Source organism: Xylona heveae, assembly GCF_001619985.1.
Source record: "Xylona heveae TC161 unplaced genomic scaffold L228scaffold_9, whole genome shotgun sequence".
Taxonomy (NCBI): domain Eukaryota; kingdom Fungi; phylum Ascomycota; class Xylonomycetes; order Xylonales; family Xylonaceae; genus Xylona; species Xylona heveae.
In genome coordinates this window covers 979,139-997,198 of record NW_017264201.1, presented here as the reverse complement: position 1 = coordinate 997,198, position 18,060 = coordinate 979,139, and the positions used below count along the sequence as shown (strand labels likewise).

The following is an 18,060-nucleotide window of genomic DNA, read 5'->3' as shown; positions in this document are numbered from 1 at the left end:
GGTTTCTTCTTACGAAAGCCTTGCTAAGCGTTTGCTAAGCATTTGGAGCCGCTCTTTTTTTTCATTCCCCCTAATAAGCAATAAGCGCTTTGTCAGCTGAGACCCGTCCTGACCGGTACTGTGTCCTGTGTCCTGTGTCCTGTGTCCTGTCTTCCGCTTAGATTTCGGGGATAGATTTCGGGGATAGATCTCGGGGACGAAAACACAACTGTTTACGTGAGTTTAGATGAGCATCGTACGGAGTAAGAGGACACCCAGAACATCCTTCTGCCGGAGGCCGGAGTTTTGTCATGCTTATTATAGTATTAGCGCTTTAGATTTTCTTTCTTAAATAACATTTTTTACGAGGGGCAGTCGGTCGTCGGTCGTCCTGGCAAATATATGATTGTGCTTATGCGTTGGATATAAAATCATCACGACTCACGACTCACGACTCACGACTCACGAGCTGTTCTTTAATTGTCGATTCCAGTGTAAACTGGATATATCACCTGCGTTTGCTGTCCTTCGCGGTGGGTCATATGGTTTGACTTTCTGGCATATACTAGTCACGTACCGCGTTGTGCGCCTGATATTTTTTATATTTCATACAATTTTTCTCTTTGTCCAGCCGCTACTAAAGCTACCCTTTTTTGTTTACTGCAACGTTACATTGCTCTGATTGCCTTATTCAGCGGTCGTGTATCATCTACGGTATCGTTGATGCGCGTCAGGACGTTTGGGGCGCAGTTGACGATTATATCGGTTCTCGCTGTTGCTGTTGCGGTTTTGTCGTGGCTCGCTGCTCGAGCATTGAACATATCGGTCTCTTCTGCAAAGGTGCAGAGTCAGCTGGGGAGAGTCCTCGGTGGTGTAGCAGAACGCGTTGGGCGAAGTGGTGCATTGAGCAGTCTATCCAGTCGTGTTGTGACGGGAGAGGCTATCGCAAGGAATTCGAGGATCACGTTGAACGGATCAGATATGGGAGGGACGAGAACGCCGGTATATTTTCTGAGTCATGGCGGGGTGAGTCGATTCTGTTTCGTCTTTGCGCATGTCGTCCATATTGGTCGTCCACGTGCTTTCTCGCATTGAAGTCCACCTTGGTATTTTGCAAGATGCTTCGCCGGATAAGTTAGCTAACTTGCAGAAATATACGACAGCCCAACGTCATATACCAGACAGACCATCCCGCCTATGGCAAGCTGGGCGAGATTGGCAAGGAGATTACTTCCAAAGTGCAACCAAAAGCCGTCGTCGTCTTTTCTGCGCATTGGCAAGGCGAGCCGGACACGGTCCTTGTTAATACCGCTGAGATGACTGATTTGATTTATGAGTATGTCTATATGCCTTTGTTGTCATTACGCTTGACTGCATGATACATCTATTATCTACATATCCACCCAGATATTTTTCTCTTCTCTTTATTTTCTGTACAATAACGACACTGTATCTCTACTATACTGACTGATGTGTCACAGTTTCTACGGCTTCCCTGCACATTATTACGACGAAAAGTTTCCCAACGTCGGCAGCAAATCGCTCGCAGAAAACATCTTGAATCGTCTTCGCGACGCCGGGATCAGAGCCCGAGGCGTAACCAGAGGGTTAGATCATGGCGTCTGGGCGAGTTTCAAATGTGGTATGTCCCCAGTTGACTCCGGATGAATCTGAGTAGTTTTGGCACAATTCTCGATTACTCTTGGACTCCACCTTCGTTGAACACTGGATCATACGCAATGGCTAATATGCTAATCATCTCAACGGTATAGCATTCAATCCGCAAAAGAACCCGCTGAATGTCCCCATTGTGCAAGTCTCGCTGTTCGGCTCGGAAGATCCGGCCAGCCATGTCGCGTTGGGGCGTGCGGTCTCGGCGCTCCGTGAAGAGGGCGTTGTGGTTATTGTTTCAGGCATGGCGGTGCATAATCTGCGTGATCTGAGACTTACATGGGGCGATCCCACGCCGCTGCCGTATACGTCTAGTTTCGATGAGGCGGTTCGCGAGGCTGTCGAAGGACGAAAAGCCAGCGAGAAGTCGTTGAAACATGCGAGTGGGCAAGAAGTCACGGAAGGAAGTACGGAGATGATGACGGACGAAATGGTGACTGCACGCGAAGACCGTATGAAACGATTGCTTCGCAGGACGGATGCTCGACAGGCGCATCCGACTTTTGACCATTTACTGCCCCTCTACGTCGGTGCTGGCGCTGCAGGACATGATCAAGGAAAGCGAGTCTGGACCCTGACGGAGGGAAGTATGAGCTGGGGCATGTATAAGTTTGGAGAGGTAGCGTAGAGAAAGCTAGATATCAGCTTGTCTGAGCGGAAATGCATCAGATTATTAGTAAAGTTAGTATAATGAGGATAGCCTCAAAGTTTCTAATCTCCCGTTTGAAGTTTAAATTTCTGCAGATGCATGATATATTGCTGTCGCTAAGTCTAGTAGAATCTTCAGAATAATGAGAAATGTTAAAATGAAAATGTCTCGTTCATCACAGGAACCCAATCATGCACATAAAAAAGGAAACGTAGAATGCTAAACCAGACGCGAATGCCTAGCCAGACGATTCGATCCGAGTCATGCCAGTCGCACAAAAAAACCTCATGACGCGTCGTCGTCAATTGACAGGAGAAGTGTGGAAAATACTCCGATATGCATGATTGACTTTCTCATGATGTTAGTGGCGGCAGCTCGGTCTTGACGAGTCCTTTGACTTTTTCTTCAATTTCCTTGTCCGTGAGTCCTATCAGTGCTTCTTTCTTTTCTTTGCCGAATTCTGTACGCCAATATGTTAGCATCGTCTGACTTGACTTATTCTCGCCATTGCTTTAACTTCTGCGCTGAGTCTTTTTGGCTCATTTGCGGTTGCTGTGCTTGACATGATAAGGATCAATGTCCTAGGTAGGTAGGTATGACGGAGAAAAAGGTAGATATTGAAATGCACAACGCACCGTATCGTGCAAACACTCTGGGCTCTACACCAAGCGCCTCGCGCAACATGATTGGCGTATGGGGATTGTGATGCTTCATTGTGGGATACGCGCGGAGGAGGAATGCCCTATCGTACATGTATGTTAGCTTTTATGGATCGTATCAAGTCTTGCTTAGGATGTGGTGGATTGCCAAGAAGAGGGACCTCGTAAATAATAGCATCCGCGAAAAGAAGGATACAATGGAAAGAATGCTGGGATGTAAAGGACATACCGCGTGTTAGCACTGTGCTCAGAGGTCTGGCAAAAGTGGAACCGCAGCTCTTTGAGGCCTTTGACAAATACGTATTTCCCGGACATGCTGCACGGTAGACTAGGGAGAGACAATTGGTAGTAATGATGGCTAGAGGCTAGGATTTGAGTTGGATAAGAAAGAAGTATGTAGTAGATTGGAACGACGAGGAATAGATTGGGCTGAATGTCAGAAGCAATGCGGAGCTACAATAGCACCTCAACTACGTACAACGACTAACAACCCACATAACAACTCCACCTGCCCGAATAACCCCAGGAATATGGGGTGAGAGCGGAAACTTGCCCTTTACGGTTAGTATTGGTACTGGTCAGTTTGGGTCTTCCCCATCAATGCATAATTTGGTGCATAAGATATTGTGCATAGATGTGCATAATTCTTGCGGCATGTTCCATGTATATTGTGGCAGAGAATCGGAGCTGGAGTTCAACGAATCAAACTTCGCGTAAGAGTAAGTTGCCTAGCTGCCGGTACCGGCGCGGTAGTCTGGTCGAGTTTGACGGGCGAAAAAATACTTTGGCACTACTTTACTCATCAGCAAAGTCCCAGAAAAGCCCTGGGGTTGCCGAGTCGCCGACGGCGAGTTGGCAGAGGAAGAAGGGAATGACATGGAATGTGTCGAATCATTTTGTTTCTGTTTTGCAATCGCAGTCACAAGTGGGCTTTACGCCTGGATAGTAAGCTGTACGGTGACAGATGAGAAAAGAGAAAAATAAAGTAAACTGTCAGGAGATTATTGTGTCATTCGGAAGAAGTGCCGACAAGGCATGTAAAAAAATAACCACGAGTGCTAATGATATTCTCAAAAGCAAAAACACAATTAAAGTTGCGCCTGTAGAGAGACCTGTCATGAAAAAGCATCGACATCGTCGTCATTGCCACGTTAGCAATGTACCGGATGTCGCGGGATCTGTATAGTTGGTAGCTGGCCAGTCGGTTGCAGTGGAACTGAAAAGTCAGTCACGCTCCCTTCATCATCATCATCATCATCATCATCATCATCATCATCATCATCGTCCTCGTCCTCGTCGATGTCTGTCATTTCCACAGTAGATCCTATGACCAAACCCTGGCCAATTGAGGTGAAGAGAATCGGAGCTTAGCCGGCCTGTCGTAATCCGATCGGAGATAGCCAAGTCCGGGCCGCTAACGCTGTACGGCGTTCGTAGTGACTGTCGTGATTTTAACTCCGATAAGTTCGATGAATATTATTTGTACCTGGAAGTTGAGTGGGAAATGGGGTAGATAGTGTGAGTTTATCTGTTAAAGAGCTTTCGTCTGCCTGTTCAAACTGACAAGATTCGACTACAATGAGGAGGAAAGCAGTGGTAGAGTACACCGAGACGTACTTTGTAGGGATTAACTGGGAATTATTGATTGACCGGGTATCTTTAACTGCAATGCAGCAAGGGAATGACAGTTGCTCGGCGACATGTCCAGTTTAGCAGAGGGGACAAGGAATAACTAATTTCAACTAAACTCGGAAGAGTAACATAACTGTACTGTACCTGCAATCACAACTCGGCCCCCTGTCAATCATTACGTCCGTGATGAGCCCTTCGCCCGTTCGCCCTCGACAAAAAATTGTAGTTTCTCCACTTCCCCACACCAGTTGGCGCCCACCAGGACAGAACAGGCGGACAATAAGTAACTTATTTGTCTGGCTTCTCATCAGTTTCGGCTATGACTGACCTGTATGACTTTCTGCCGTTGGTTCATTCGTGCCCACACATACTCCGTACACACGCACAATCCCCCGAAGCACGCGCGACGAAACCCACTCTACTCCACCCACTTGCCTACGCCCTTTTCCCAATCCTTTTCCTTTCCCACCCAAACTTTCGGCAGCCGTAGCAGTTAGTCCGATAGCTTACTCTCCTACCCTGGTTTGGTCTTTCTCCTCGATCTTGCTCTCTCCCTCTCTCCCCTCAGTAACAAGCTAAACGGAATTTAGCCTCTTTTGTGTGCCCTTTTCTGCTACTTGTCTCTTGTCTCACTAAATTCCGTCCGACTATTGATTATTCGATCCCTACGTAGGTACCCAAGGTATCCCACCAACCTACCCTGACTGTGCCTACCCACCCACCACCACCACCACCACCACCCACTTTGGCCCCATCTTACTACTTCTTGTGTCTACCTGCAGATTATCTTTTCTCCCGCCTCCAAACACTTTTGTCCATCTTCACTTTCCTTTCCCTAATTCATCAATAACAGAAACTCTCCACTCCTCATTTCTCCATCAAAGGGAAAGCTTTACGGCAAAACCGCCTTATCCTCTCATTCCGAACGACATTCAATTGTAGCATTCTACACTGCTACCCGCCACCTTCGTGTTTTCTTCTTTTGCCCAAATCTTTATTTACCAGTCTTCATCGATATCCATAATGTCTTCTACCGCTACGAGAACAGCTGCCCGCCCCATGTGGCGCTACTTCCAGGCTGCCCGTCCCTTCCGTGCCTCTCCCTTCCGCCAACCCTTGAACCGACGCTTCCAGGGCACCGCGTCGTCCGCCGAGGCCACTGGCGCCGAGCAGCAGAGCCTGGCAAAGCGTCTTTGGAACAGCCCTGTTGGCGTTAAGACTGTGCACTTTTGGTAAGTCAATTGGCTGTTGGGGTGATTTTTTTTTCCCCTGCGACGGTTGTTGTAACTGATAGCTAACGCCGCCTCGTGCAGGGCTCCTGTTATGAAGGTACGATCGATTGAATCTCCATCGCTTCTCCCTCTTCCCGCAATTGAAAGGACGGCCTATGGTGATAGTGATATGGGTTTCTGGAGTCGGCGGGATACGCCTTCGCACTGGGTTTGTTTCGGAAGGCTCTACGAACCTTGAGACACGCCCTCAGCGCCAGAATGGGATATCCATTTCGCCCCTCCAAAAGCTCGTCTCAGACGCGCTCAATGCAAGATCTTAGAACGACGTGATAATATTCTCTTTTATGGAACCAATTGAGCTGACAGTTTTCAAGTGGGGTCTCGTCCTCGCCGGTATCAGTGACTTCGCCCGTCCCGCTTCGGCGCTCAGCTTAACGCAAAACATTGCCTTGATGGCAACTGGTATGATCTGGACCCGGTGGTGTCTGATCATTAAGCCCAAGAATGTTCTGTACGTATTTTCCATCTACACTTCCAACGCGCCTTGGGTGCACTTTGCACCGAATCGCGTCAGCGTATCTCACAGAGAAATCTCCTTTGCTAACAATTCCGCAGGCTCGCCGCGGTCAACTTCTTCCTCGCCTTGGTCGGTATCACTCAGGTCACGCGCATCATGCTCTGGCGACGCACGCAAGAGGAGTCCACCGTCTCCAAGGTCGAGAGTAGCGTCAAGGACGCTGTGTCCGATACCAAGGCCACTGCCAAGCAGGTGGTTGAGTAAACCAATCCCTCTTAGCATCAATTTTTCCTTTTTTCCTCTTTCGACTTTGGACCCGGCCAACGTCCGTCGCGTTGTACGATGTGTGTAATTGATTCGCGTTGGATTTCTGCGCCTTTTCTCTGCCTCGGGGATATATTTGGGGTTGATTGATTGATTGATTGACTGACTGGCTCCGCGCTTCTTTCTTTCCACACTTTTACCTTTTTCCCCCTCCCTGCAAAGAAATACGCACAGCGCACGTACAATTGTCTGCGTTCGCCCCGTTTTTATTTTCTTTTACTATAAAAGATTGGGGGGGCGTATGGTCGGGCAACGGGACGGACGCGACACCCCAAGGGATGCTTTTTCATCCCCCATTGGTTTTGATATCATGTCTGCGGCCATATACATTATGTCATTTTATCTCTTGCATTGTCCACTAGTCCACTAGTTTTTATATCATTCAATACACTACCATTTCAACATTTGACCGGTCCATGTAAAATTCCAATATTCTATGCGCAGTGATGTGATTCTGACCTGATAGGATCTAATGTCTTTATATACATTTACATTCCCAAGATTGGACGCGTTCATATGTGTCTTTTCTGTTTACGTCCGTCCATTGATTTGTTGCTTCTTTTTATCTGCTTGCTGAGACTCAACTCTACTGCTGGCCCAGCGGCGGCAACCGTTTTTCCAAAAAGGCTTCGAGGTCGTCGATTTCCTGCGGATCCGCAGAGTGCGCGAGACCACTATATGTGTTGTGTGTTAGCTTTTCTTTTCTTTTCTTTCTTTTCTTTCTTTTCTTTCTTTTCTTTCTTTTCTTTTCTTTTCTTTGTTTTCCGTAGTTGATGGGGACATGTCCCTTTTCCCTTCCTTCTGGATGTTGAAGGGTGTTTTTCCCGCTTTGCTTGGCAAAGGTGGCCAAGAGAATGTGGTGAAAGGGAACGTCTTTTAGTTGGTCAAGGTGCTCAAGAAAAGGGTGGTAAAAGGGGACGTCTTTTAGTTGATCAAGGTGGTTAAGGGAAGGTGGTAAAAGGGACATGTTTTACTTGGCAAAAGGTGAAAAAAGAGAGAAGTAGGTAAGACGAGGGAGACGAAAAGAAAAGAGGGGGAAGAGGGGAAACGCACGGATAAGTCTTCCAATCAACTTTCCAGCCCCATTCAGATAGTAGATCGGCCGTCTTCTTGCCCCAGCGCGTCTTGACGAGTTCGTCTTCGGCCCCGTGGGCCATGAATACCGGCGTGTCTTTGTTCGGGTTGTCGGACTATATGTGTCGTCTGATTAGTACATGTCCCGTTTACGTGGGAAATGTTGGGTTATTAAGAGAAGACAAGTCTCTCATTTCATAATGTAGACGTGGACGTGGACTTAGGATTTTGGGAGAAAGACGTCATGCGGACCTGGGACAACAAAAAAGAGAGGGGGGGGTGGGGGAATAAACATAAGAAAAAGAGGGGGGGGGGGGGGGGGGGGGGGGGGGGGGGAAGGATGTCAAAGGGGAAATACAGGAACCAAATCACGAATCTTGTTCCCCATGAGCAAATACGACGACAGGCCAACAATGCCGCCGAGTTTGCGGGGACTCGTGACGCCGGCAAAAATGGACATGGCGCCGCCCTGGGAGAAGCCGCCGAGCACGATGCGGTCAGACGAGATGCCCTTTTCGCTGACTTCCTTGTCGATGAGCGAGTGGAAGAAGGAGCGCGAGCGCAGGATGCCCGGCTCGTCGTGAGCGTCGGCGAGTTCGTCGAATGTTGTCTAGCGCGTGAGGTGTGAGTGATGGTGTGATATCGAGGAAACGGAAGGATGAGAGATAGTGGAGTGTAGTAGAAGGGGTAGAAGGAGGAACATCAGAGGGAAAGAGAATGAAAAGGGAGTGGTGGTAATGGTGGTAATGGCGGTGGAATTGGTGACGTTACTCTCTGACGTACAATGTCGTACCATCCGGGCATACGCATGCCCCAGTTCTGGAGATAATCAATGATTAGCTATGAGCTTCATTTTCTCAAACAAGTATGCCGAGTATAGAACTGATAAGGTTCTGTGAATTGGATGGGATTACGCAGCTAGAGCGTAAGAGGGTACAAGGAAAGCAAAGCAATGGCAGGAGATGAAAGGAGAGGAGAGCCGAGGAGAGGAACATACCACTGTAATGGGAATATCTGGCGCATTGGGAAAGACGAATGACACTTCCTCAAACTTGCCTCGACGGCGCCAGTTCTCAGCCAGTCCGGCCCTAATTGATCCTCGGGTAAGCCTGAACATTCTATTTGCGTTTCTTCTCCTTCACCTGGAGAATAGGATATGCAATCAAGTTGAAAGATGTAAAAAGACGATATCAGAACGCCATCAGAAGGGAATGAACATACCATCCAGCTCCGCTAAAACCAACGTAACGCATTAGCATTTCATTCTCATCAATTAGATACACAGCGTCATGATACGCACCTGTCACCCAGACCATGGGCGAAAATGACCGTCGCGGTATGCCGCTTCAGGGCAGGCACAACGAGCGCACTGGGTCCAGGCATATCGACCGATGAATTGGATGCAGATCTCTCTGCTTTCCGCGAAGGCCGTTTATTATCAGTATAAACTCTTTTCACAGTATGCAGTGGCCTTGTCCGGCAAAAGAAAAACACAAAGAGAGCGGGAGCAAATGACAGGGTTGGTTCAGCATACTAGTTGTAGATTGCCTGGGCGTGTAAAAGAACAGAGAAAGAAGAAGCGCAGACAGAGTAGCAACAACAATGCTGAGCGCAGAAAACAGATGCATAACTTTATAAGCTCATTAGGCTCTCACTCTCTCTTTCTCTACATGTGCAGCAGCAGACGGAGTAGAGGCGGTAGATGTGGATAATCAAGACGTGGATAATTGGGCGTAACCGTCAAAGAGAAAAACATGTGAAGACCATTGTACCGTAATCAGATATGACGGCATGATCGACGACTAAAGCAATCCACATGGCAAAGAGTAGCAAGGGTTATCCGAGCGGGGGAAGAAGAAACTAGATCGTACCTTATGCTACAGTACTGGTAACGGAAGACGGGTGGTCTAGCTTAGAAAAGAGGAAAACGCTTTGTAAATTTTCCGGGGCGGCCTGCGTGGGGGAAAAAAGACGAGAGATAGGCGAAAATAAAGATTGATAATGAAAGAGAAGGGTAAAAATATGCTTGGATGGTTAAAAGTGGTGTGAGGTTTTGGGTTTCCCCAGGGTGTCTGGTCTGATTATGATTCTACTGTGGATAAGTCGGAGAAAGGGTTGACGGGGCAATGGAGCAACGTGATTGGGTGGGAGATGGTGTTTTAGTCTAAGCTCGACAAGGTTGGGTCGATGGGGTTGTCAGTTGGCTGCACGACATCCCATAGCCCATCGCTCACCGCCTTTGGCGTTATCTACTGCATACCTTAAATAACCACTTAGGATTCATATTTACTCATATAATGCGAGAGTCTTTGGAAGTTTATTACGCGTGACGGATCACTGAGTAGCCTCAAGACACACGGTGTTCGATTTCGGAATATTATTCGAAATGGCACATCCAGAACTCAGGAGGATTAGAATGGTTCTACGAGGAATAATATCAAGTGCCCAACAATTAATAAGATAAATACACTTGATAGTAAAAAAGACTTGATTAAATTGCTGCTAGCTCGGTATCTCACAATGGTACATATCCAGTAAACTTAAAGAGTCTATTGTAAGGCAGATCCATGACGTCCCGAATTACGCCTCTCGTAGAAGAAACAATCCGAGACATAACACCGCAAAGCATTCCATAAGACATCAAATGTCGCTTGACTCCTTGGCTGATCCAGCTTGCGCGGTCGTCCGGTTCACTCAGAAGAATGCTCCGAATTTTCGCCGCGCCGAAAGGCCCCGTTTGTGCTCTCTAAAATAATTATGTAAATAAGCTGAAAGGGAAAAGGTAAAGAAAGGTTATGAAAAGGTTCGAAAAATAAAGTGTTCAAAGTTAAGATTCGTATGAAGAAGATATCATGGGGGATATGAAAGGAAAATAAAATGGTTGAGAAGAAGAAAAGTTGGTTAGAATGGTTGATAAGATGTTTAGAGCCGCGGCTCACGAAATGAATAGAAAGATCCAAAGCCAGCAATGGAATGGAGAATGAAGACTCTCCTCGAGCGCAACTCGTCAACCTGGACACAGAAATGTCTGTTTCGTTTGAATCCTTAAGCTGGGACTACATGACCACGCATTCGCCCTCGCTGTCTTTGCTTGAGCGTGTACCCGGTTCGCGATGTCGCTGGATCTTGTTACTGGTAGCGCTTTTGCGAAGCTCGGCTAGCTTTTCTTTAGCTTGCGCCTCACCGTTGACTGGATCATATTGAATTAGTCCTCTCTTTGCTCTGAAAATATGATAATGCATATATTAAACTTACCTGCGGCACGAGTGTACCAATTCTTCGCCTCTTCAGGATCAGCCGGAACACCGATGCCCTTCTCCCGGAATACACCCATTGCATACTGGGCTCGAGGTAGCCCTGAAGATGCGGCTCGACTGGCCCAAAGATAAGCTTCGGTATCATTCGGCTGAACAAGGCCCTCGACACCCTTGAGATACCAACCGGCTACACCAAGCTGGCTCTTCGGATCACCTTGGGCAGCAGCGCGAGTATACCAAGTACAGCTTTGGCCCGGATCTGCCGGATAACCCAAATACCCGTACTGGTACGCCTCTCCCAAAAGAGACTGCGACGCAACGTATCCAAGAGATGCGGCTTGTTCAAAATAATGCCGTGCGCGCGCCAAGTCTGGCGCGATAACGTTGGGGATACCATGTTCATGAAGAAGGCCCTGTAAGAAAAAGAGAAAAAGGGTAAGCAGCTGAACAATGGTGGACCAGACCGCAGAGGGACACTTACTAATTCATGCAGTGCATGGGGGTCTTCAGCAGATGCTCTTCCTGCAGCTCGATTCAGCCACTCAACGCCTTCCTGCGGACTCTTCGGCTGACCCATCAAGCCCTTGATCAGAATCACACCCAGTTTGTACATGGCACTCGTACTTCCTAGAGCAGCTGCGCGCCTATACCACTGAATAGCCCTGACCGGATCCTTTCTGGTCCCATGTTCTTGCCCGAGTTCGCAAGACACAGCAACGCGGTAAGCCGAAGGAGCGTGGCCTAGCTTCGCGGCACCTTGGTAAAGTTGAAAGGCTTCCTTGGTATCAGGCACCGAGCCAATGGCGCCTTTACCAAGACAGTCTGCCATGAAAAACATAGCCTCTGCATTACCGCTATTGATAAGCTTTTTGAGAAGCTTGTGTGCCTCGCCGTAGAAGCTGTCACGGCTCTTTCGCTTCGACCTATTATCGAGCTTGGCGTTCTGATCGACCAAGACAGTAGCTGCTTCAACGCATTTCTTCGCCAACGCCAACTGGGCAAGCTGATCAGAAGGCCGAGCTCGCGCTGTGTGCCTGAGCTTGTCCAATTCCTGATACGTAACAGGCTCTGGTTGCGTCTTTTTGACCACCTGTGGTCCTGCCACTGCCGGTCCTGCCACTGCCGGGGACGGCTTCACAGCACTTGGGGCCGCATTGGGGGAGGGACCGTTACTGTATTGACGGACTGGCGGGGGCGGCTGAGCTGGTTGGCCGACTGCAAAATTAGTAATGAGCCCCGGACGCACCGGCACAGGAGGCTGTCTCTGCGCACCCGCAGTGGCGGGTCTGGGTGCGCCAGGAGGGCTCGGGCGATCTCCCATGGGAGCAACAGGGATTCCCGGAGCTCCCGGAGGACTAGGCCGACCGGACATTGGAGGCCCTTTTACGGGTGACACGTTTCCTGGCGCGGCAACCGGGCGACTCCCGTCCGAGAAGTAACGCGCACCACCGGGCACAGCTGGGCGAGGAAGGACGCCAGGGCCAGCACCATAGGGTTGAGCACCTCGATACATTGCGGCTGGACTGGGATTTTGACCGTTTGTTATGGGGGCGTCAGGGTAAGGAGGGTATGCAGCACTCCCCTGAGCCCCAAGGGGAACACCTCTCTGAGGACTGAGAGGAGGTCCAAATCTTGCCTCTTTGCTCGGTGACAATGGCGGGCGGGCAAATCCAGGGCTTTGCGGAAGAGGTGGAACATTTGGTACATCTCCTGCCATCTCAAAAACGACCGGGCTCTGTCCTCGGAGGTTTGGCTGTGACCTGGCCTTATGGACCTGGGTCGGACTTTGTACAGGGCCCGGATGAGAGCGAGGGCTTGACGGCGCATTGCTCACCACTAAGTCTGGAAGAAGCGATGCATCGGGGTGGGCATTGAGCTGCGGTTGCAGGTGTTCCTCAATAGTCATGCCTCTGCGATGCCGAACACTGTCTGTGGGAATGGCATCAAAATTTGGCATTTCATCTTCCATCGACTTGCGCGATGCAGCTCCACCATTCGGAGGGACCGATTCATCGTGAGGTGAATCCAGGTACGCGTCGTATACATCTGCAATGCTTTCCCTGCTTTCGGACCCGGAGAGTGGAGCATACTGGGTGGGATGCGTAGGAGGAGCATGTGCAGAAGCAGCGCCGCCAATTGGCTTCATCGGCAGAGCCTGGCCGGTTGGAGTTCCTGGTGATGGAATCAAGACCGGCCCATCTGGCCCGTGGTATCCAGCAATGGGACCTGGCTCCTGCCAAGGAGCATTTAGCTTTACAGGGCTCTTCCTGGGGTCTGCAGCTTTGGATGAAGGCAGCTCGTTCGGCATCGTCATGGTGCGCGGTTCACTGGCGCTGGAGAGACCGTCGGCGGGTGAGAGTGGTGCCCTTTGCGCATCCCGTTGTGGGCCATATTCCCCAGGATGGGAGGCAGTGGCAGGACGCATTTGTAAAGCGGTAACCGGGGCATATGGGTCGCTGGGGTGCTTAGGAGCAAAAGGAGGAAGCTTCGCTCCTTTTGGGTAATGGCCAGTAGCTGTACTGGGTCGTCCATGATCCCTGCGGTCGCGGTGGCGCTCTGACGAACGACTACTTTTGCCGTCCGACGTAGACGGTCTCCGGTCTCCCTGAGACGTCGAGGGCCGACGCTCACCACTGGCTGTGGATGGTCTTCGCTCACCGTTCGCTGTCGAGGGCCGACTACGATCGCGCTCGCCATCAGAAGGTCTGCGATGACGTCGCTCCTTTTTATCTTTTGAGCTCTCTCCATTTTCAGAATGTCCCTTCTTCTTCTGAGGAAGGGGGAAAGAGCCGAACGGGTTGTCCCATGCGCTTAGAACAGGAGAGGTAGGCATGGGTATCCTTTGAAGCTTGGCGCCTTGATAGCAGCAACAACATTGGGTCAGCGGGAAGATCAACCGCGGGCCGATTCCGACCTAGCTTTGCAAGAAACATTTTACTCACCTGGACCAGTGAGCCCCGATTTTCCTGATGGCCCTAGGCTAGATGGAGTGGCAATGGACCCTTGGTCATCAGAGGGAGTCCTGGCTCCATGACCCCGCACTGAACTGCTTTCATGCGGCTTCATCGGAGGGCCATAAGGGGCCGCTTGTGTCTGACTCGGGCCATTTGCAAGAGATGGTTGGTGTGAATAATAGCCATTTGGTGAGACAGCTGGGCCATCAGGAGGATAATGCTGATATGGATCATTCCAAGTCCTCGGCTGCGTGCCGTCATTTGTATTATTGTATGGCTGTGGGTCATAACCATTATCATAGTGGTAGTTGTCATAGCCGTTTACATTTTGGTACTGGTTTGTCACGGGTAGCTGTGGTGCCCGTGTTTGGGTCGCGGGAGAACGTGGGATTGGCCGACTAAAGTGAGGTCTCGTCGGAGGTTGGTAGGGTCCTGTAGGATCGTACGCCATGGTTCGTGATAGGTAGACGTGAGAGCGTTGCTCTCTTGCGTTGTAGGCGTAGCTTCGCCGCGTTTCGTCGTGATGTCGTAGTTATCGTTAATACGTCATGTCAAGGTGTTTGTTTGCCTTCAGTGGCATGCATGCATGCAAGCAATGGCGTGGCTGAGGTCTAGTCTGCGGCAAACGAGTGATAACCGCTCAAGGCGAGCAGGGGAGGTTCAGAGGTTGGTTAGGCAGAAAAGCTGCCGTAAGCTCTGCTCGGACTTGTTGACCTTGCAGGGCGCTTGAAGGTACTGAAGCTGCTCAAGTACAACGAAAGAATCGGTAATCAGCCGGACCGATGAAGTCAAATCAAGTAACGTAGGTAGTGAAAGTGGAATGCCGCAAGAAGCCGCACGGACGGGGCGCGGAGAGAGCGGGTAGAGAAGAAGCAAGGATAATTTTAAATCAAAGGAATGTACTTGATGTGCACAAAAGGACGACAAGGCCTGCTCTCGTCTTCTTGCACAAATCTGAACAGGGGGGTGTTTGACTGATTTAAGTTTGGAACTTGAGGTTCTGAGTAGTTTGGTTGAACGGGGATGAGAGAGAGAGAGGGTTGTCAAAACTGTGTGGGGGAAAACAGAAGACCCTTGCTTGCCCAAGCGTAGCGAGGCGTGCAACTGTAAATTTAAATTTAAATTAGAATTAGAATTAGCTCCAAGATCTGCGAAGATCCAACGGCACGAGGAGTACGATGAGGAAAGCCGTAAACGGTGCTGATGGAGAAAAAAGAAAAGTAAGACAAAAAACAGCTTCGAATATCTTGATCAGATGGTGTGTTTTGTCAAATATTCGTGCAAAGGGAGTGGAGGCAGGCGGACACGAGAAGTTCTTTAAAGTGAGGTCACATGGAAATTGGGCCCGGTCCAGAATGATTCCGTCATGTCTAGTTATTATTTCCTTTTATTGAAGAGTATGCGAGGCCATTATTGCACTTTGCACTGTTTGCCGAATCTCTACGATTAGAAACGCGTAACCCAATTCAATCTCCGAGCAGGGGTGGAGAGAAGGGAAAAAAAAAGGGAAGAAGAAAGGAAAAAGAGTGGAAAGACCGAGCAAGAGCCGTTGAGCAAGTGACGGGAACCATGGGTGAGCTGGGTCCTGCCGAATCGGGCACTGGCTGCGAGTGAGCTTGTGGCTAGTGATGTGGCAGTGCTGCGCCGTTTAAAGTCCGGCATTCGAGCGAGCCTTTTCATAGAACCCACCCTCGCACCGACGAGCTGTCAAAAGGAATACAATAGCAAAATACGATTGGAGCTTCACAGTTCAATCCACTTGACGTCACTCTCAACTGTTTGCACCTTCGTATTCCCTGTGAACTGAGGTAGCTTGGACCCTTTTGCCGGACTAGCTTTGATAGCCCCTTGATAGCTCCTGTGGCTTGATGTCATGTTCACAGTTCAGTAACATTATCAGCCAGCTTCAATCAACTGTAAGGAACAATAATATTGATTTTCTATAGTACATAGAGATCTGTCTTCTATTTGCTCCTTATATTGTATATATTTTTAAGTAATTCACCAAAATTTCACATTTTCTTTTAAATTGTCCTTTTAAATTGTCACATTTTATGGTAGCGCATATATATCGGCGGGGAAAATACCTCTAAATCTCTTTCTGCAACAAAACCTCAATATTGCCCCTAACAGCCAGACTCGTAGAAGGAAAGCATAGCAGCAGCTCAAATTTTCAATTGCTTCACCAATCCCATCTCTGCAACATACATACGTTACTACCTCTGCTGCGTTGTCAGCTCCCGTATGTACACCCTGACACATGTGGCTGGAGCACTCGCTTAAACCACCCCTATACTCTCAGGCAACGAGTGTGGCTTACCACACTCAGTGGCGGTGCAATGATCGATGATGATTCCATTCAAGTGACCTTCCAATGAGAGACCTGAGAGCCTGAGCCCAAAGTTACTGCACTGTACCTAGCAAAACCAGATCATCAACAAATCGTCATAGCTTTACCTCTGCCTTTATTTCCTGTCATCTTCCTCAATTGAATACCCTACGTTCTTTCATACTGTCCGATCTTGGCTCTTAGCGATCGGGTATCCCGACTGTCAAAATTCCCATAGTATACCAAGATCCCGCCTTGCCATTACTACCTAACCTTGCACTCCATCCTTCTCTCTAAGCATCAGGCGGCAGACTTTATCAAAATGCCCAACTACGGATTATGGGCCAAGATGTTTGGCGTGTAAGTACCACAGATTCTTTCCCTTGCTTCCCTGTCTCAATTGATCGATGAGACTGTGCAGCTGCACGTGCCCATTGAACGACGTATGATGTTGATGCATGGAAGGCTAACATGACTGTATCAGCGGCGCGGCCATGTGTATTGGTGGACCGGCATTGGTCATGTGGATATCGCCCACGGAGGAGGAATTATTCCAGGTCAGTGTTGATCAGTTGCGCGGCATCTCAGATTTTGTAGTAGAGTGATCTTGCATCATTGTTTTCTTTCATGTCACGTTCTACGGTTTTTTTCTTCTTTCCATATCACGTTCTATGTGTTCTCTCTTTCTTTCCATGTCATGTTCCATGTCCTCGTTACCACCATTTACATTATTTTGTCTTCTTCTTCTTCTTCTTCTTCTCTTCTTCTCTTCTGTCTCTAGCTTTTTTTCCAATTTGTTCTTCTTTATCCTCCTCCTCTTCTCCTTCTTCTCCTTTCCCCCCCCTTGTCCTTTGTCTTTCCCTCTTTCTGCTTTCTTCCCTTCTTTTCTTTCTTCATCCCCAAAATTTCTTCATTTCCCAGCCTCACGCAACCCAAACTTCAAACTGAATCAGCATCCTGACTTCTATTCATCTCACACAGAGATATAATCCCGAGCTGCAGAAACGTTCGCTCGAGAACCGACAAAAGAATCAGGAGGAATTCGACCATTTCGTGACAAGGCTGAAGGAATATTCCAAATCGGAAAAGCCGAGTATGTTCCTCTCTCTTTTACCTGCCCTTTTATCCATTCCTCCATTTACCCTTTCACCTACTTCACCTACCCTTCCATCAGTCCTTAAACCCTTCCACCTGCCCTTTCACCTGTCCCCTACACATGCCTTCATCAACCCATACGTACACTCACCCATTCACACACCAATACAACCATACGGTACATCCCGACCCCCGAACCCCGAACCCCGAACCCCAAATTCCGAGGACAGAAAAAGCAAAACTAAACCTACATTCACCAAACAACCCTGCTAACAATAACAACAACAGTATGGGACGTCGCAGAGGAAGACCGGGCGCGAACACGCGCCGACCTGCTCGAATCCCAGCGTCTCAGCGCCGAGCAAGTCGCGCGACAAAAGGAAGAAATCCGCCGCGCGTCTGGGTCCTGAATAATTAACTCTACCTTATGTACTACTATCAACTCTGTGTAACTATTATCCATTCTATCTTGCTATTTTCGTTTGTTCAGTATTTCCTGGCTCAAAAAGAACAAATTGAGGTTTTGACATGTGTAATTTTACATTGTACCAGTCGGGTTGGTTTCGTTTTAACGAAGTCCGGGTCTTGGGAAACCCATTGTATAAAAGCCGAGCGGCCCGAATTGAATAAAGTAGTTGGAAAGTCCATGTGGAAGAGGTATCTAGCTCCGAATTGAAAAAAAAAAAAA

At 48.8% G+C, this 18,060-nt stretch overlaps 6 protein-coding genes across 6 annotated transcripts; 3 read left to right on the top strand and 3 right to left on the bottom strand.

Annotated features, from left to right (window-relative positions):
* Window positions 1-702: 702 nt before the first annotated feature.
* L228DRAFT_240579 (LigB-domain-containing protein) lies at window positions 703-2,278 on the top strand (the record flags this gene model as incomplete). The annotated part of the gene is made up of 4 exons (XM_018331258.1): window positions 703-1,005; window positions 1,143-1,315; window positions 1,461-1,621; window positions 1,752-2,278. 4 exons carry the CDS (start codon window positions 703-705, stop codon window positions 2,276-2,278), a joined length of 1,164 nt encoding a protein of 387 aa, XP_018186395.1.
* A 110-nt stretch (window positions 2,279-2,388) lies between these two features.
* L228DRAFT_249654 (NADH dehydrogenase, alpha subcomplex, subunit 2) lies at window positions 2,389-3,424 on the bottom strand. Its single transcript, XM_018333136.1, has 3 exons — window positions 3,188-3,424; window positions 2,935-3,041; window positions 2,389-2,759 (listed from the first exon to the last, which is right to left on the bottom strand). Exons 1-3 carry the CDS (start codon window positions 3,271-3,273, stop codon window positions 2,653-2,655), a joined length of 300 nt encoding a protein of 99 aa, XP_018186394.1. The 5' UTR covers window positions 3,274-3,424; the 3' UTR covers window positions 2,389-2,652.
* Window positions 3,425-5,174: 1,750 nt separating this feature from the next.
* L228DRAFT_222969 (UPF0041-domain-containing protein) lies at window positions 5,175-7,063 on the top strand. The gene is made up of 4 exons (XM_018330312.1): window positions 5,175-5,822; window positions 5,904-5,919; window positions 6,197-6,333; window positions 6,438-7,063. Exons 1-4 carry the CDS (start codon window positions 5,614-5,616, stop codon window positions 6,601-6,603), a joined length of 528 nt encoding a protein of 175 aa, XP_018186393.1. The 5' UTR covers window positions 5,175-5,613; the 3' UTR covers window positions 6,604-7,063.
* A 186-nt stretch (window positions 7,064-7,249) lies between these two features.
* Window positions 7,250-9,120, bottom strand: L228DRAFT_270112 (acyl-protein thioesterase 1; the record flags this gene model as incomplete). Its single annotated transcript, XM_018335369.1, has 7 exons — window positions 7,250-7,337; window positions 7,717-7,853; window positions 8,096-8,347; window positions 8,521-8,556; window positions 8,735-8,825; window positions 8,959-8,970; window positions 9,038-9,120. The coding sequence occupies 7 exons, from the start codon at window positions 9,118-9,120 to the stop codon at window positions 7,250-7,252; spliced, it is 699 nt and encodes a 232-aa protein (XP_018186392.1).
* A 1,673-nt stretch (window positions 9,121-10,793) lies between these two features.
* L228DRAFT_270111 (hypothetical protein) lies at window positions 10,794-14,399 on the bottom strand (the record flags this gene model as incomplete). The annotated part of the gene is made up of 4 exons (XM_018335368.1): window positions 10,794-10,927; window positions 10,993-11,407; window positions 11,476-13,850; window positions 13,937-14,399. 4 exons carry the CDS (start codon window positions 14,397-14,399, stop codon window positions 10,794-10,796), a joined length of 3,387 nt encoding a protein of 1,128 aa, XP_018186391.1.
* A 1,943-nt stretch (window positions 14,400-16,342) lies between these two features.
* Window positions 16,343-17,929, top strand: L228DRAFT_249649 (assembly factor cbp-4). The gene is made up of 4 exons (XM_018333135.1): window positions 16,343-16,637; window positions 16,762-16,834; window positions 17,259-17,370; window positions 17,661-17,929. Exons 1-4 carry the CDS (start codon window positions 16,600-16,602, stop codon window positions 17,780-17,782), a joined length of 345 nt encoding a protein of 114 aa, XP_018186390.1. The 5' UTR covers window positions 16,343-16,599; the 3' UTR covers window positions 17,783-17,929.
* The last annotated feature ends 131 nt before the right edge of the window (window positions 17,930-18,060 follow it).

Coding starts and splice junctions, on each gene's coding strand:
- L228DRAFT_249649 (XM_018333135.1), top strand. CDS start 16,600: ATGCCCAACTACGGATTATGGGCCAAGATGTTTGGCGT. Junction 16,835..17,258: donor CGGAGGAGGAATTATTCCAG/GTCAGTGTTGAT, acceptor CATCTCACACAG/AGATATAATCCCGAGCTGCA. Junction 17,371..17,660: donor TTCCAAATCGGAAAAGCCGA/GTATGTTCCTCT, acceptor TAACAACAACAG/TATGGGACGTCGCAGAGGAA.
- L228DRAFT_249654 (XM_018333136.1), bottom strand. CDS start 3,273: ATGTCCGGGAAATACGTATTTGTCAAAGGCCTCAAAGAGCTGCGGTTC. Junction 3,042..3,187: donor GAGCACAGTGCTAACACGCG/GTATGTCCTTTA, acceptor CATGTACGATAG/GGCATTCCTCCTCCGCGCGT. Junction 2,760..2,934: donor CAGAGTGTTTGCACGATACG/GTGCGTTGTGCA, acceptor ATTGGCGTACAG/AATTCGGCAAAGAAAAGAAA.
- L228DRAFT_222969 (XM_018330312.1), top strand. CDS start 5,614: ATGTCTTCTACCGCTACGAGAACAGCTGCCCGCCCCATGTGGCGCTAC. Junction 6,334..6,437: donor ATTAAGCCCAAGAATGTTCT/GTACGTATTTTC, acceptor ACAATTCCGCAG/GCTCGCCGCGGTCAACTTCT.